The sequence below is a fragment of the Tyto alba genome, unplaced genomic scaffold, assembly GCF_018691265.1.
Source record: "Tyto alba isolate M040663 unplaced genomic scaffold, T.alba_DEE_v4.0 Super-Scaffold_18, whole genome shotgun sequence".
Classification (NCBI taxonomy): domain Eukaryota; kingdom Metazoa; phylum Chordata; class Aves; order Strigiformes; family Tytonidae; genus Tyto; species Tyto alba.
Window position 1 is genome coordinate 13,390,500 of NW_024881280.1, and position 15,838 is coordinate 13,406,337.

Consider the following 15,838-nt stretch of genomic DNA (forward strand, 5'->3'; position numbering starts at 1 on the left):
AGTCATAGTGAACATTCCAGTCACCCGACTGGTAAAGGAGGTATGATTACCTATCTGTCTGGCTAATACTTCCTAGTTTAGGGTGGAATGCACTTAATATATACGTTTGCTTATACTTTTGTATGAGGTCCTCTTTACAAGTTATTTTCACAGGATCTGGAATCAACATTTAAGTTTGTTTCAGGCATAAATATTTCTCAGGGTTAAAAACACATCATTAAAATATTACAATTGCAGCAGCAGATAGTTCATACAGTGCATATTGATCAAATTGTACTGACAGATCTGACAAGTTCATAATTCACTAAAAACCCCACTGCTAAGCAGGATTTACAAAATGATTGTTTATGGTATTTTAAGAATACAGGGTTATTCATACTTTAATTTCTCTTACCTCCTGCTCCTCTCTTCTCTTAACTTCTTGTGCTCTACGCAATTCTTCCTGAGCCAGCCTTTCTTGTTCTTTTTGATGATTTTTTAGCATTTCTTCATGAAAAGACTTGGAAGGTGGTTTATTATGCTCACTAAGAAATGACTGCACGTAGTCTGCAAGTTCAAATATCATCACCTGAATCAAAATAAATATGAATGACACTCAGAGTTCAAAGAACAAGTAGATCACATAGTAAAATGATATCCAACTTGAAGAAGCAATACAGCAGCAGTGTGACTGCTGATTTTGTTACTTGTCAAGGAGACTTAACCATACTTCAGTATTTTTTTTTGTTAGAACTATTTATTAATAAACTGTAACATGAAAAATCTTTGACCACAGTATCAAAGATAGCAAAAATTACATCTTTTTCTATTAAAAAAAAATAATCCTTTTCTCATCTTCGTTTAGGCATATTTTTCTATTCACAATGATATGTTTACGACATATGAGCTACAAGAGAATAAAGCCTTTGCGATAGTCTATTACTCTATCTACTGCTATGAAACAGTTACTTCACTGCTAACACAAAATCCAATCCTTCTGCTGAAAACTAGCCCCCCCAGTTAAAACTGTAAAGCCACTTAAGGCATTGAAGATTCATATAACCACCAGTACCAAAATAAGAACTGCACCGAAAACTCAGCTGAATTCTGCTACATGGTTTGCAAGGTTGGAATCAATTTTCAGTTACTGTTTACTTGAACTGGGTATGTGCTGATGATCTATCGACCTGTCAGGGCTTAAGCTCTCATCAGTCCAGTAGCATCTCTTTATCGATTCAAGCACTCCATAGTGCTAACAGACCAACGTATCTCCAAAATTAAAGAACAGTACATCAGAAAGATGCATCCCAGCAGTCAGCAGGAGCACTAAGCAGGATTTGCATGTATAGGTGGGAGAACTGCCAAACTAAATTGTACCATCTGCTAGTAACAGGCTGACATTTAGAAGATTCTCAAACACTGAATTCCCTGCTTGAAAGTAAGAATGAAGCCAGGAAGTAATTCAGAATAGAAATAATAGCACAATATGCATATATCAGAATGAACAAAATGGTATCTGGCTAAAACACTTCTCTTGAAAGTAGCTGCAGAAAAATTGGCAATCAAAATAGAAGTATAGTATGCAAATGGAAAAAAGGCTTGATGTGGCAAGACTGAATGACAGGCAACCCCTGTCAAACCTGTACAGTTGACAGGCTTAGGAAACTGAAAGCAGATTATCCCATTTCAGCATATAATAACTTCCACAACTGTGTATTTCTCACTTTCAAAAAGGCACACTGAGTGAATCGAATGTGTTCATCTGTAACATTTCCAAATAGTGATAAGAAACATACCATAAACCCTGCTTTAACCAAGCACTCAATGTTTGCTAGTAATTCTTTGAATCATTTCAGTCCTCAGCAACAGTATGAAGGTATTGTTAATACCAAACATACCTGAGGACTTGGAAAATCCCTTAAAATAGATCCAAATTCTAAGTTTCACATGTTTCTCCATCCTCTTTTTATCCTGTACAGGAGGAAGTCAAGTATCGCTATTTCTAAACACAGTAGAAAAAAAAGGCACAATGGCATGGAGTGACTGTGCTACAGCCACAGAAGTCAACTGCTGACCTCAAATTATAACTAAGGTCTCTTGCCCTCCAGTCCAGCATTAGGCGAACAAAATAACACTGAAAAACTCCCCACGTAACCAGTTTGCTTAAACAGACACAGCCACTTACAATATTCAAATTAATCAGAAAAGTGTAGAAAGCTCTCAAGTTTAGTTAGTAATGCTTTTCATACTGTGAAATAACTCCAATAACATGACCCTTAAAATCTGCCTTTAAACAGGGATAAAAGCTTGCACTATTTACACATGCACTGTATTTTAAGAGTGCGTATTCCAAACCTTCTTAAGAATGTTTCTAATTAATGTAAGTAAGTCTCTCCTTCCTCAGGAGCAATGCAACTTACACTTCCAATGTGGATGTATTCCATTATATTATCCCACACATGTTTTTAGAACTATTTAGGTCCAGAGTTTATTTCTCAAATAAGTGAAAAGCTCTTACCTCTCCGCAACGCTGTTTTGCCAGTTCAGCTAGACTGAATTTTAATTCATTGATTTTCTCATTTGACAAGCCTTTTGAATTTTTTAGTTGTATTTCAGGGACACTGGGGGACAGCAACAAAACATGAAGAAGTCCTCATTAGAAAAAACTGAGTGTAAAAAGCAACAGAATGTTGATGCAAACCGTGAGTGAGGGAAAAGGACTTGAGTTCATAGTCACCTGGCAATTAGTCAATGCTCAAATAAGCAGTACATATGTATTACATATACAATATAGAATAAAGCCAGAAATACTGTTTTATATTCCCTAACATCAAATTTTCTGGCTGCATATTATCTGCCAGTTATACTTAACAAAATAACTACCAAAGAAACCCTGCAGAATATTGTAATTCAGCTCTTAACCATTAATTCACTTAACATCCCTTAAATAAATTTTAAACAATGCTAGTAATATTTTTAATAACCACTATATGGGTTACACAAACCTAAAGAAACATGCAATAAATAAATAACAGGTGAATTTTAAAAATGTTTAAAATAAACAAATAAAATATCTGTAGCTATGCTATCTTAAATTAAAAAAAAAAAAAAAAGTGCCTGTTCTGTCCCATGTTACAGGGTTTAACTGAGCTATGACTTAGCAAGGAACAGCACTTCCCTTGTACACCACTCATGCCACAGCACAAATGGACAGGCTAAAGGGAGCTATGCTTTGGACACAACCAGCAGCACAAGGATAGAACGAAATGGGGTACAGAGCAACACTTAACCCAAAAATTACTTGTCAACCCAAAACGCTGGGGGGTGGGGTGGGGAACTGATCACCTGCAATTCTGTTTACATTCTCTATGGAGAACTCTTCCAAAAGGCTAATCCAGCAGAAAACAAGAACAGCAGATACAACTAAGACAGCATATTGTCCCTCTCTCAGCAGGTCATGAGCTGAAAAAGTTTAAAAAGGGCACTAAGATGCTAGCAGGTATACCTGTGCTTATGTCTCCAAGCTACAAATTGGGGCTGCAGCCTTGCACTGACAAACACTTCCCTATTATTCTCCATTGCACAAAAGACCACATCCAATTCAGGTGCCAAATTTTATAGTTGCCCATTATAAAATACCACAAGCTTAACAAATACTGACATGCAGAAAGCAAGAATAGGAGTGATGAATAAAACTCAGTGTTTTTTCAACTTACACTCTACTATGGAAAACAAAAATGTTCAGAGAGAAAAGGTTGTATTTTAATATTCACTCACGTATCAGGGTAAGTATGTGGACACTTGACCCACAGATCAACTTTGGCGTATACTTCATTATCACCAGTCAATCCCTGAGGATGCAGAACTAAATTAATTTCAGGAGGTTGTCGCACCTACAATGGAAAACAAAACTTTTGATGTAAAAGAGTGATTAAAAAAAGACCCAAACTGTAAAAATAGAAGTTAAAGTATTAAGTTATCACGGCAACAGCCACGGGTTGAGTAAACCACAGCATACAACAAATATGCAAAGATCAGCAACATGTATACCGATGAGATGAATTCATTAAGCAGGTATGCAATTAGTCGGTTAAGGGATGAATTAAGAAGCAATTTTTAAAAAAATCTTAACAATTAAAATGCACGTTATATGCACAACATTAATTATAGTACAAACGCATCTCTAGAGGATTACTTACAAAGGCAGCCAGTTACACGGCTGCCTACCGGGTGGGGGTGTGGGGGGAGAGAACGACAGACAAACGGCAAGAGGGAAGGCGGGCAAGGCAACAAGCACAAGGACGTGGCAGCAGCGAGGAAGCACCAACAACGCTCCCAGCGCCAAGGCCAGGGACACGCGCGCCGCCACCCGCCCCCGCCCCGGCCCGCGAACCGCCAGGGCCCCTCTCGCTACCTTCCAGGCCCGGTTCTGCCGCAGATCCTGGAAGTCCTGCCCGTAAATAGACTCCAGCACCTGGAGCTCGTTCTCCTGCCGCAGTTGGTAGCTCTCCGGCGGCTCCGCCGCTGCCTCCGCCGGCAGCTGCAGCGCGCCGCCGGCCCGGGCCATGTCAGCTCCCCGGGCGGGGCCGGCCGGCAGCCATGGCGGGCGGCCCCCCTGGAAGTGGCGGCGGCCCCGCGGCGGCCGCGCTCCGCCGGGCCCTGGCGCCGCCTCCGCGGCGGCGGGAGGCGGAGTCGGGGGAGCGGGGCCCCGAGGCGCGTCCGGTATCGGCGGCTGAAGGCAAGGCGGGCGGCGGCCCGGACGCTGCCGTAGCCCCGGCCCGTGCAGGGACGCGGAGCTGGCGGCTCTTGGCGGCGTTTCTGGGGCTCTGCCGCGCCGTGAGGGACCGCGACATACTGCCCACCGCCGCCGTGCCCTGCTCACCCCCGGCGTGGGCCCGCCTGCCTCGTCCTCACAGCAGTGTAGGCCCGGAGCAGCTGGTCCTTGCAGGCTCACACAGTATCTCCAGTGGGAAGAGACCTGTAAAGATGGTCGAGTCCAACTCCCTGCTCTCGCATAGCTGCCTAAAACGAAAACCACGCAACCAAGGGCATCATCCAGCCGTTCCTTGAACTCTGCCAGGCTCGGTGCCGTGACCACTTCCCTGGGGAACCTGCTCCAGTGTCTGACCAACCTCTTGGTGAAGAACCTTTTCCTAGTGTCCAGTCTGAACTTTCCCAAGATATGCTTCCAGGTATATCTGCAAATACAGAGATAAGCACTGATTACGAGTAGTTACTGTGGGGATTGTATTTTATAGACTTTGAGGAAGATTTGCAAAGGGGAAGAACCACAAAATTCAGATTGGATTTCATGTAGAGCTGGGGCAGGATACAAGTTCATGAGAAAACTAGAAAGTATTTCCCCCGATGATTGCTTTAACCACTACTAGGAGTTGGAGCGTGAGCAGCCTGGCTTTGGCTGGTTGAACTGCAAAGTAAGGCCAGACCCTGTGAGCACCCTTTAGCCCCAGGGCCTCCTAGGTGGGACTTGCAGCTGGGGGCTCCCAGGGGAGTGCTGGAAAGCAGAGAAAAAAATGTGCTTCAGTCACTTCATGTGGTAACTACTGAAGGATTGCCACAAGATGATGTAGCCTTTAAAGTTTTGAGATCTTAACGAGAACCCCCCAAGTAAATTCATACATACAAGCTTATCTATTAGGTGTGTAATTCCCAGGCAAAGAAAATTGCTCCAATAGTCCATAGCTTGCTACCACACACCCCTCTACTATACTGAGGTGATTTCATTTGTTATGAAATGTAGGAAACAAGTGTGGTCCACTGAAACTGAATAAACTGAATCTTGGAGTTTTCCTTCTGCCTCAGACCTAGTCAAGTTCATACCAGGATCCCCATTAGTTATATTATCTTGCCCCTAAAGATCAAATTCTGTTATCTTAATTGGAAAAAAAAAATAGTCTCAGAGCCATGCTTGCATTATTTTAAATCTCTACTGTTGCAGCTTAATAGACTCGATTTTTCTTTACTTTTGTAGCTGAATTAAAAGTCTGATAATTTTCTTTATTTTACTTGAAAAGTTTATATCAATGGAGTTCACTTTACTCCCTGACCTTTTGGTTACAAGTAGACCACTTAAGGAGGGACTTACTCTAATCAATACTTTCTATAGCCCTCAATTTGTTCTCCCGAAATTGAAAGCTTGTTACATGCATACTTTTGTTTATCTTTGTGTTTCACTTAAACTAAATCCTTATGGTCCCATCTGGGATTACAATTTATTTAATAATTGGTAGTTTGATAATGTTATTAGTATCTAACCAAAACCAAATCGTAAACTGTATCGTTGATCTGATGCTGTTCTCTGTGCCTTACCATGCTTGGGAAAGTCTGGAATGTGCCTTTAGTGGTAATGGTTTGATTTCTCTTTTTTTTTTTTTTCTTTTGGTGGGAAATGCAGGGCCAAAGCTGTGTAGTGTTTATCTAACAACAACCAGAGATCTCTTCTGGCACAATCAAATGTGACCTGGGGCACTGTAATTGTTTCTTGCACCTTCTTAGAAGTAACTGTTATATTTGACTCATCTATCAATTTGTGTAAATAGTCTGTCAGTGTTAAAGACTAGAAATAAAAGTTCTTAGGCCACAGATTCAGCTTCCTACACAAAAAAATAGCAAGAATAGCCAATTTGAAGATATGATGCAGTAAGTAATTAAGAAGGTTCAGCAAAATTGTCTTTAACAGAAGGTATGTGTTTATACTTTACAAGCACTTTGTGTGGGACACACAGCACAGCACATGGGAAACTTCTCTTGTGTTACATTGCTTAACAGAGTGGGTGGGTCAGGTAACATGCATTGTAAAAGCTGCCCGACTGTTCCTGTTCTTCGTGACTTGGCAAAATTTTAACCAGTTGGGATGAAATGTTCTAGACCAGATGTCTACCTCAGGCTATTTTATTTTTTTCCTCTTAATTTATCCTATAGTGATTCATTGTTTCCAAGAAGAAAGCCAGAGAAAAATAACATCATAATAAAAACATTCTGAGATTTTATTTTGAAAATTCTTGTACCCCAGCAGAAGTGTGAACATTTAGTGGGTGACGAGGAAGAGACAACCTCGTTCAGTGCTGTGGCTTTGCTAGCTAGCTTTGTGAAAACCTGCATAAAGTAAACAATTGTTTTTTTTTTTTTTGGGGGGGGGTGTTGGGGGAGAGGGGGAGTATTCACATGCTCTGCACAGATTTACCAGCGTACAATGGACATCACTGAAGGGTCCACCTGCCCCAAACACGTGCCTGACTTCAGGACAGAAGCTTCCCTTCTAAAATGTAAGACAAAATTTTAAACCCTCATATCCCACAACATGAGAATTTAATTCTAGCCATTAAAATTTAATGATGTGATAGTGTGCTTTCACTTCCCCTTGTGCATGGTGAGGGGAGGCGGGTCTCTTTAGGTGAAGTGCAGGAGAGGGGGGAAGGATCCTGAAGGGAGGAGCTGTAGAAAGGGGCTGCTGTGTGAAGAAAAGGTGTGTGAAGCGGCTGGAAGGTGAAGGGGAGGAGGTCAGTCTGGTCACAGAGATTGGCCAAAATGGCCACAGGAATGTTGGGGGACCAAAAGCAGGAAGAAGCCAAATCGGGAGACCTGGGTAACAAAGATGAGGGAAAGCAGGGTGGAAGCTGCTGACTACCGCCTGGGGAAGGTGGGAGAAAGCAGGGACTGGCTGGACAAGGTGAATGAGTTGGGAGTAGGGGTGGGGGGAAAGGATAGGAGGGTGAGCGAACCTGGGGCCAGGCTGGGAGCTGGGAAGAGACACGAATTACTAGAAAAGAGCTCGGAGCAGTGAGCTGGGAGACTGATGCTCCCCGAGGAATGAGAGGAGGCTGCGAAGGGCAGGGCCCCCCCACACACGGGGGTGCAAGCAGAGGCTTGGCTGACAGGCTGTGGGGCCTGCGGCGGGATGGGGTGGTGGCAGTCCCCGTTTCCCTGTGGCCAGCAAATGCCTTTGCACCCATGGCCGGGCACTCAGCTCTTTCCCCTGTCATCCAAGTTCACAGGAGACGGGATGCAGATCATGGAAATACATGTCGTCAGTTTGGGGTGCCTGAAAAAGCCTTGCCATGCAGGGGTTATACTGTGAAGGGGCTCTTGCAGGACAATGGCCGAAACCCCTTTTTTGGCCCGATTTTTAAGTGGCCATCCTCCTAAAATCTTCAAATTAACGGCACCTGCTTTACCGATGCATAATTGTTGCGCAGTTAAAACCCAAATCTACTATGTCTGTAAAGGAGATTTCCTGGAAAAGTATGCATTTAAAACGTTTCTGAACAAATAATATGCCTATCTAGAAGTTAGCACTGTTTTTTGAAATTGTTCTCAGAATTACCGACCCTTTTTAAAACACCGGTTTGCAGATTCGGGCTTCCGCACGGGCGCTCGCCTACCGACAGCGAGCTGCGGCCGCAATACCGCCCTGCCCGCTTGCGCCTGTCGCGACAGGCGCTCCCCCCCCGCCCCCGGGCCAAAATGGCGGCGCTGCAGCCCCCCGCCGAGTGCCGAGGCCACGTGACGGCGGCGGCGGCGGCCCGCCCCCCCCAGCCCCTCGGGAGGGAGGCGGAGGCGGGAGCTCGGTGCCCCGCCCCGCCCCGCCCCGCCGGGCCGGGCCGGGCCGGGCCACCGCCTCCCCCCGCGGGCGGCGGAGCCGGGTGCCCCTCTGCAGTGTGGGGTGGCGGGGCTGCGGGCGACGGCAGCGCAAGCCGGGCGCACGGGCCGGCGTGTTGGCGCACGTACGGGCAGGGGTGTCACCGCCAGCCGCGCGTGGCGCGGGCTCACGCGGGATCCTACGGGGGCGCTTTGGTTCGTTGGAGGCTCGAGTGCCCCTCACCATCCCCCCCGGCTGGGGATTCACAAACCAAATTAATTTTCCCCGAGAGATAGCTGGAGTGCAGCGGAAGCCGCAGAGCATTTACATCTCTGGACGCGGCGTGAGGGTCTTCTTGGCGTCCAGTGTCGCGCTGAGCCAGGGGGGACGTGGGACGGAGCCGCGTCTCCCCACAGGAGGAGCGGGCAGAAGGAGAGGAGGGAGCGCTAGGAGATGTGCCACGGGGAAAGAGATGCCGTTCCTCTCTCGGCGGTGTGAGAAAAGCTAACGGCAAGGCTGAGAGTGGAGCGGGGGGGGACACAGAGCCTGTGGTCCATCAACTTTTCCAAACCGGTTTTAACGTAAAGTCGGTCTGTCTGCGTGCAAGCGTGGACGCGGCGGGCGCGAGGTGACCTTTGGCGGGGTTGGGGAGATGAGCCGTGGTGTGGACTCATTTCCTCGTTCACGTTTATTGCAGTAAAACATGCTGAGGAAACGCTGTGGTATTGTGAAGCAAGAAATATGGGACCCCTAATTGCAAGGAGGAGCCTTCCTATTTCTCTGTTATTTTTTACTGACAATTATGATTTACAATGTAGAAATGTGAAAAGCCAACCCTGCTTTCTGGGACACTGAAACATGGTGAAGATGCCTCCAAGCGTCAGAGACGGGACTTTATCCTCAGAAACGCCTTTTTGCCTCAGTCATTAAAGGCAAGGGCTCGATAACCTGTGGTTATTAGGTGGCAGCGAGGAAGGCAGGAGCTTCGCCATGGGGTACGACAAAAGCTGGATGTCGAGGAACGAAAGCGAGCATGGCCCGTACCAGGCTGTCGCCATGAGGAACGCCTCGGCCGGGCAGGTGGTGTGGCAGGGCGGGAACGGCAGCGAGGCCAGCGCCGCTGAGGGCGAGGAGCACGGCGAGGAGCAGACCTACAGGCACTTCACCACCACGGTGCAGATCGTCATCTTCGTGGGCTCTTTTCTGGGTGAGTGAGTCTTGCTGGAGTTTTTTGTTGATGCGGTTTGTGTGTTCTTACGGTCAGGGACTGCGGAGCAAACAGTAACAAGCATCATTTGCTGCCTTATTGACTCTTCTTTTTGCATTTTAGGTCCTCAGGTGTATGATTTCAAGTTCCTTGTGGGGTTTTGATGTGTAAAAGCTATTACTATAAAATGTTACTGATCATAAATGAGAACTGGTACATTATATATCTGTGTTAATTAGTAAACTTTTTTATCAGAATTTAAATGGGTGAAAATTAAATGGGTTGATTACACCCTTATTTTCAACTGTAAGGGGATCTGTTCTCTTTACCACAGAAAAGGGTGCGGAGTGTTTTAAACAATCTTTACTGAATTTCTGTTTCATACTGCAGTAATTTTGTTTTCATGTCCTGCAGATTTTAAATTAATCTTCTGGAAGTACCTTGTGCTGCAAATATGTATAATCATGTACAATCTTGCCTATTTGTTATCCTTAAAGTAGGAATCATACACTTTAGATATGTGGTAGTAAACTAGTAATATATTGCCATATAACTTTACAAACGTGTGTACGTTTGCTTTCTAGGTGGTTATAGTATATTGTGTTGTTAGGAATACATGTGCATTTCTTACACAAAAAAAAAGGGGTAAAATAAGCCTTATGGTTAATCAAGTTAGCACTGTTTGGGAGATCAGTAAGCTGGATTTGAGTAAAATGCTACTACTATCTAAACTGTTCAAAACTGCTTACTGTGAATGATGAAGCTTTTCACACAGGGCTTGACTGAGAAAGTCCCCAGCTCTCAGGAGAGTTCAGTAGGACTTTCCTGATGGTCACTGGCTCTTGTTATCAAGGATTTGGTTTTGTTTTTCCTGATATTGAGTAATGCTAAAATCCATTTCTGTGGTCACGGTAATTAATTCTAATACTGATTTCTTCTTGATAATATTTAATATCACTTAATTTCTAAGAAGGTGGTAAGCATAGTCGTGGAATAGCATTGAGCTCCGGGCTCAGTCAGCAATATACTTACTGGTTATTACTGTAAATCACTGAGTCTTTTGGTCTCAATTATTCCTACGTCCAGTGGGGCTAATCCTCATGGTTCTTGCTTTTTTTCTATTTAGTGCATAGGTAGTATGGCGAAAGGATTCTCTTTTTCTGTATGTTGGATAGTGTCTGGTACAAAATGATATCCAGCAAATAGTGTCCTAAAAATAACAAGATTGCATGAGACAAGTCAGAATTTTAGTTCTTTGTCTTTTGGGGTTTGAGCCTTAAGAGCTTATATTTGTGTCATGTGTCCAGACTTCCTCTCATGAGCATGGATCCTGCAATTTTATTTGAAGAAAACAGACACTTTCATGTAATCATGCCTTCAGCAGCTAGGAGTTTTTAAAAACCAACCAACCAACCAATAAATACCATAGCTATAAATTTTGCAAGATTACTGTAAATCATGATTTGGCACTCCTGCAATTTGCTTTCGAGAGGTGGAGTCTGTGAAGAGATTTGGACCTGTTATTAAGGGGTTTGTCTGCAGATTGGATGACTGGGAGGCTGATGAAGCTTCCAGATCAGTAACTTCTCTAGGCCTATCAAAGAGCAAAACAGGAAAGGAAATAATGGTGGTGTTTTTTTAAATTTGAAAATGCAGTAGTCCAATGACAAATGTTAGCAGTGTGCCTCATCAATTTACAGTAATGGAAACCAATTTTAACTATTTATTTGAAACTGCCTTCTTTTCCAGTCTCCCTGCTGCCCTGAAACACTATTTTAAGAACATTTATGACACTATCATAACAACTGAAAATTTGAGAGTCTTTAGCGATGTCTTTCCATGACACCCCTATAAATGTACTGCTATTCCCTCTTTACTGAATGGAAACAAAGCCACAAAGAAGCTGAGCTGGGGCCCCCATCTCCAGAACATCTCAGGGTTTCAGTGCCTTCATGCTCAACCCTCATACATGCCACAAGTTCTGCTTGTGCGTGTGCTGCATACTATCTCTCCATCAGCAGGGGAGAACAACTTGATATTTACCTCACACTTATGCTTGCACAAATGCAGTTAATTAATTTTTCCTCTTAATTTGTTCTCTGCTGTTGTTCTTGGAGCGTGGGTAGCATCCATCTCTTTCCTCCATCAGGTGAATCTCTCAGTTGAGCTGCAAAATAGCAGATCTTTGGTCTAGTGAGTCTCAGGTGCCTTTCTGCAGAGAGGAAACCCTTCAAGGGGAATTAGGACCCCTCCCCCTAAAGCATGAGATGAGGGGCACCTTCCTCAGAGGTAGGATATGTGGGTTTCAGCCCTTTCTGGTGTGGGTAGATAGGCAATTTATACATCCCACAATGTCAGTGCGTGCCCAAGTCACTTTGCTATTGGATAAAATAGCACGACCCATTTTAAAGGAAGAAATTGTTTCTACTTTCAGTTTGAAAGGGGACAAACGTATATGCCTCGGTCTTGTTAATGAATACTGAGATCTGACATAAGCAGCAGTCTACAGCACGGAGAGGTCCAGGTCCTACAGGAGGGAAGAATCACAGTTGGAGTTGTGAATTTAATTTTGGTTCCTGCTGCACAGAAGAATTGTGATAGTGATAGTTGTGAGAGAGATGTACACTACATTTTTCTCTCCTGTTTTAGACCCTTATTTGAGACCCATTGGGGAAACTAGTAACAGGAGAAATTCTTGTGTTAGTTTTTGCTGTGTTGTGAAAAGACAGTGCTGTGGTGAGTGCTTCATGATACCTGCTGATGGCAAGAAAGAATCAAACTCTTCTTTATGGTTACTTTGTAATACATTGAAAACACATCCTCAATTTATGTATTTATTTTAGGTAGCAATAACAATGATACTAGATTCTAGAATTTTTGTTTGTCTTTAAAAGGGATTATATAGTTGTCACAAGCTTGCCAAGGCTTGAACCTGGATGTGACCTTAACATGTACATCAGAGGATCTAATTGGCAGAACTGACCAGAAGTATCAAGAAGAGGCTTGCTAATTGGCAGATTTTTTTTCCTATTGTTTTTTGTCCTAATTTATAGAAAGCTTTCGTTTTTAAAAATTTCTGATTTTTTAAAGAATTGCATTATTTCATGTTTGGAATGGACAAAACATAATTATTAATCTAAAAATCACTTACAATTTAGGGCAGCTATTGATGAGAGTTCTTCAGATAACTTGGTCATGAGTTACTGAGTTAAGGAAGCTATAATGTGATTATAAACTCAGGGCAGGGCTAGAATGAAACAGTGAAAGTGCTTGCCACCAGTGTTTCTTGTTCCACTGTTTGAACTGTGCTTGGATCAGGGAATGTGGAACATGTTACAGGAGAAAATACGAGTATGCTGAGCATCAATGGAAGAACTAGGAAAAGACTCATGCTGCTCATTAGCACTTTCCTTTTCTGATCCACACATGTACTTAGTTCTCCTTGAAATAAAGAGAGTGATGCCTCAGGAACTCTGGAATGACAACTGTGTGTATAGAGATGTGTTTCTGGTGTGGAGTCAGGTGAGTCACACTCAGCAGTCTGCTTAGGCTGTAGCTGTGCAGGTACAGTATAATTAAATGTGTTGCTTCTAAGAAAAGTTACTGTAGGAAAATAGAAGCCAAAATAATTATGTTGCTTCTGTCAACTCTCTCGTATGAATGACTGTTTTTTGGACCCCTCAATTGCCCCTAATTGCCTTAGGAAAAGGAAGGCTAATGTGTTGAATTTCTGTGTGCAATGCAATAACTTTTATTACCTTAAATAGGAGGGAAAGTGAATGGGAAGAACTAGCTGATTTTACTGGCCACTGGAATGATGCAGATGGGAGGAATGTGACATGAGAAGCAACACATGCTGTCAGTACTGATTCCCTTCGGTTGACTTAATCCTGTGTGATGAAAGGTGTGAAGAGATTTGACCTTTCCATGCCCTAACTTGTTTAGAAAGGATGTAGAAGTCATCAATGGAAGAACAACAATGGTAGATATTTGCTTTGAGGTTAATTGCTTCACTTCCACTAGTCTGCTCTGTGGTTCCCTGTGTATTCTGCCTGACTCAGATAGTTAGAAAATAGTTAGATAGATAGTTAGATGGGTTAGATAATTTTTTACTGCCTTGTAAGAACTGCAGGAGCTGTTTTGTTTTGTCTAACCCATGTTTCAGTCCGCTTCCCTCCACCTGCTACTAAATGGATGTGGCTAAAATGGTGAAGTCAGGATTACCTGCGGAAGTGAATGATGATTTGCAGTCATGGTAATGCTGGCTAGGGTCTTTAGTTGGTAAATTCAAATGGCTACTGTTGAAGGGATAGTGTTGTGAATTGATAAAATGAAGGATAAAATAAAATTTAGGTCTAGAACTACTGCCTTGTCAAATTACTAAAGTTTTTAAGATGGTGACCATATTCTCCATCCTCATGAGGTTTTTTGCATGTTACCCTGTTTATCTGTCTCTGGGTTCTCTGATCAGTCTTTTTCCTCAGTCTATCTACCTTGTAATGTTGTTCTGCCACTGATTGCTCTAGTAGCAGAGTGCCATCAGTGATACAAATTCATAACAAAAGCACAGTTTTTCATGCAGTTTCTAAAGCTGCTCCTCTTTGAGCAGGAGTAAAGGTCACCTTGGGGTTTATTTTTTTGGTCTTTATTTAAATCAGAAAAAGATTTGATGAGTTTTTGTGATTGTGTAGGGATTTACGTGGAAGAGGATTTAGAAGTACCATTGGAATGGTAGAGAAGGAAAATCTGTGTTCCACATCCGTGGGAAGTTGGTTCCTCTTGCTGGAGAACAGTTAGGCTTCAGCTTTTGTATAATTTGTTGTGATCATAATGGTCAGCATGTCCCAGAGCAACGCGGGCCACTGACTCTCATTGTGCTAGGTTGTCTGTATGTGTGCCATGTATGGATAGGGCTTGTTCTCAGAGGGCAAGTACAGAAACCAGGAAGTTCAGGAGCCTTTCAAGGGGAGACCAGGTTTTGTTGCCTATGTGAAGGGAACTATAATTTGACTGACTGAGATGAGTGGACCAAGAAAGTGAGGCTGCTGGCTTCTCCAGTAGTGACTAATTGACTGGGAGCCACATCTGGCTATGCATATGTATCTGCGTTGGCTTTACAGATAAGAAGACCCTAAGGTAAAGAAACTTCTGCCATTTGAGAAGCACGCTGCACAAGAACTCTGTTAATTACCCTAGGGAAGTGTTTCTTGGTTTTTGTTTTCTGTTCTCTCCCTTCTGAGACCTGTGTAAACTGGGTGCATTCTAGATTTTATCATTTGTTCTCTCATCATGAAGACCATATAGTGAGATGGAGCTCATGCAGTGATCTCACTCATCCATTTTTTGGGGCATGTATCAGGCTGTTTGGGCTTCTAATAAACAGAGCAGGCTGTGAGGATTAACTACATCATGGTAGGACTGCAGCTAGCATTGCAATATGTTACAGTAACGCATAGCAGAGCAGCCAGGCTGCAAAGGGGGATCATCAATGCTGCTGGTGGTGTTACTTATCTATCATGCACTCACAGTCATAAGAAATAGAGGCTTCAGATCTTTCAGTATGAGGTCAGAGGAGTGGAGTGAATTTTATAGGTTGTTTTTCATTGGATTTAAGAATTTAAATTTGTAACCTGACATTTATAGTATTTTTTAATTCAGATGATTTCTTCCTTCCACCCCCTCCTCTAGCATGAAAACAGCAAAAAGCTCTAGTGTATTCTTGGCTGCTATTCAAACATGAATAAACAGTTTATGAAAACAGAGTATTTGAACATGGTAACTGTGAAAAAATATTAGCTGTTTGATTCAGAAGAATATGAAGTGACTGCTTTTACTCTTGTGGCTGTCACTAGTTTGAAAAAGGATACATGTGAACAATTACTTTTAAATAGGTGACAACTGATGAATGGCAAATCAAGGATGCTTTTTTTTTTTTAAGTTTGGGATGACATAGGGCTCATTTTCAAAGAGAGTAAATTTTTAATAGCTTCCTTTTTATCAAAGAAGATTCTCGAGATCAGATTTGCAGTGAGTGTAGAAATAGAGCAATATTG

The 15,838-nt window shown here is 43.1% G+C and overlaps 2 protein-coding genes across 7 annotated transcripts in view; one reads left to right on the forward strand and one right to left on the reverse strand.

Annotated features, from left to right (window-relative positions):
• The window catches only part of EIF2AK4 (eukaryotic translation initiation factor 2 alpha kinase 4), a 39,312-nt gene extending 34,682 nt beyond the window's left edge, over positions 1-4,630 (reverse strand). For 3 of the 4 annotated variants that reach the window (XM_042790595.1, XM_042790597.1, XM_042790599.1), the window contains exons 1-4: positions 4,394-4,630; positions 3,757-3,872; positions 2,498-2,600; positions 395-568 (exon numbers count right to left, since the gene is read on the reverse strand). In XM_042790595.1, coding sequence (XP_042646529.1) covers positions 395-568; positions 2,498-2,600; positions 3,757-3,872; positions 4,394-4,546 — 546 coding nt within the window. In that variant the 5' untranslated portion in view covers positions 4,547-4,630. Of the gene's footprint in view, positions 1-394; positions 569-2,497; positions 2,601-3,324; positions 3,442-3,756; positions 3,873-4,393 lie in introns of those variants that run through there. The other variant, XM_042790596.1, reaches the window with a different exon arrangement.
• A 63-nt stretch (positions 4,631-4,693) lies between these two features.
• Positions 4,694-15,838, forward strand: part of GPR176 (G protein-coupled receptor 176) — a 46,977-nt gene continuing 35,832 nt past the window's right edge. The window contains exons 1-2 of one of the 3 annotated variants that reach the window (XM_032984747.2): positions 4,694-5,171; positions 9,276-9,785. In XM_032984747.2, the coding sequence (XP_032840638.2) occupies positions 9,569-9,785 (217 nt within the window). In that variant the 5' untranslated portion in view covers positions 4,694-5,171; positions 9,276-9,568. Of the gene's footprint in view, positions 5,172-7,403; positions 7,466-8,619; positions 9,786-15,838 lie in introns of those variants that run through there. The other 2 variants (XM_032984748.2, XM_032984746.2) reach the window with 2 other exon arrangements.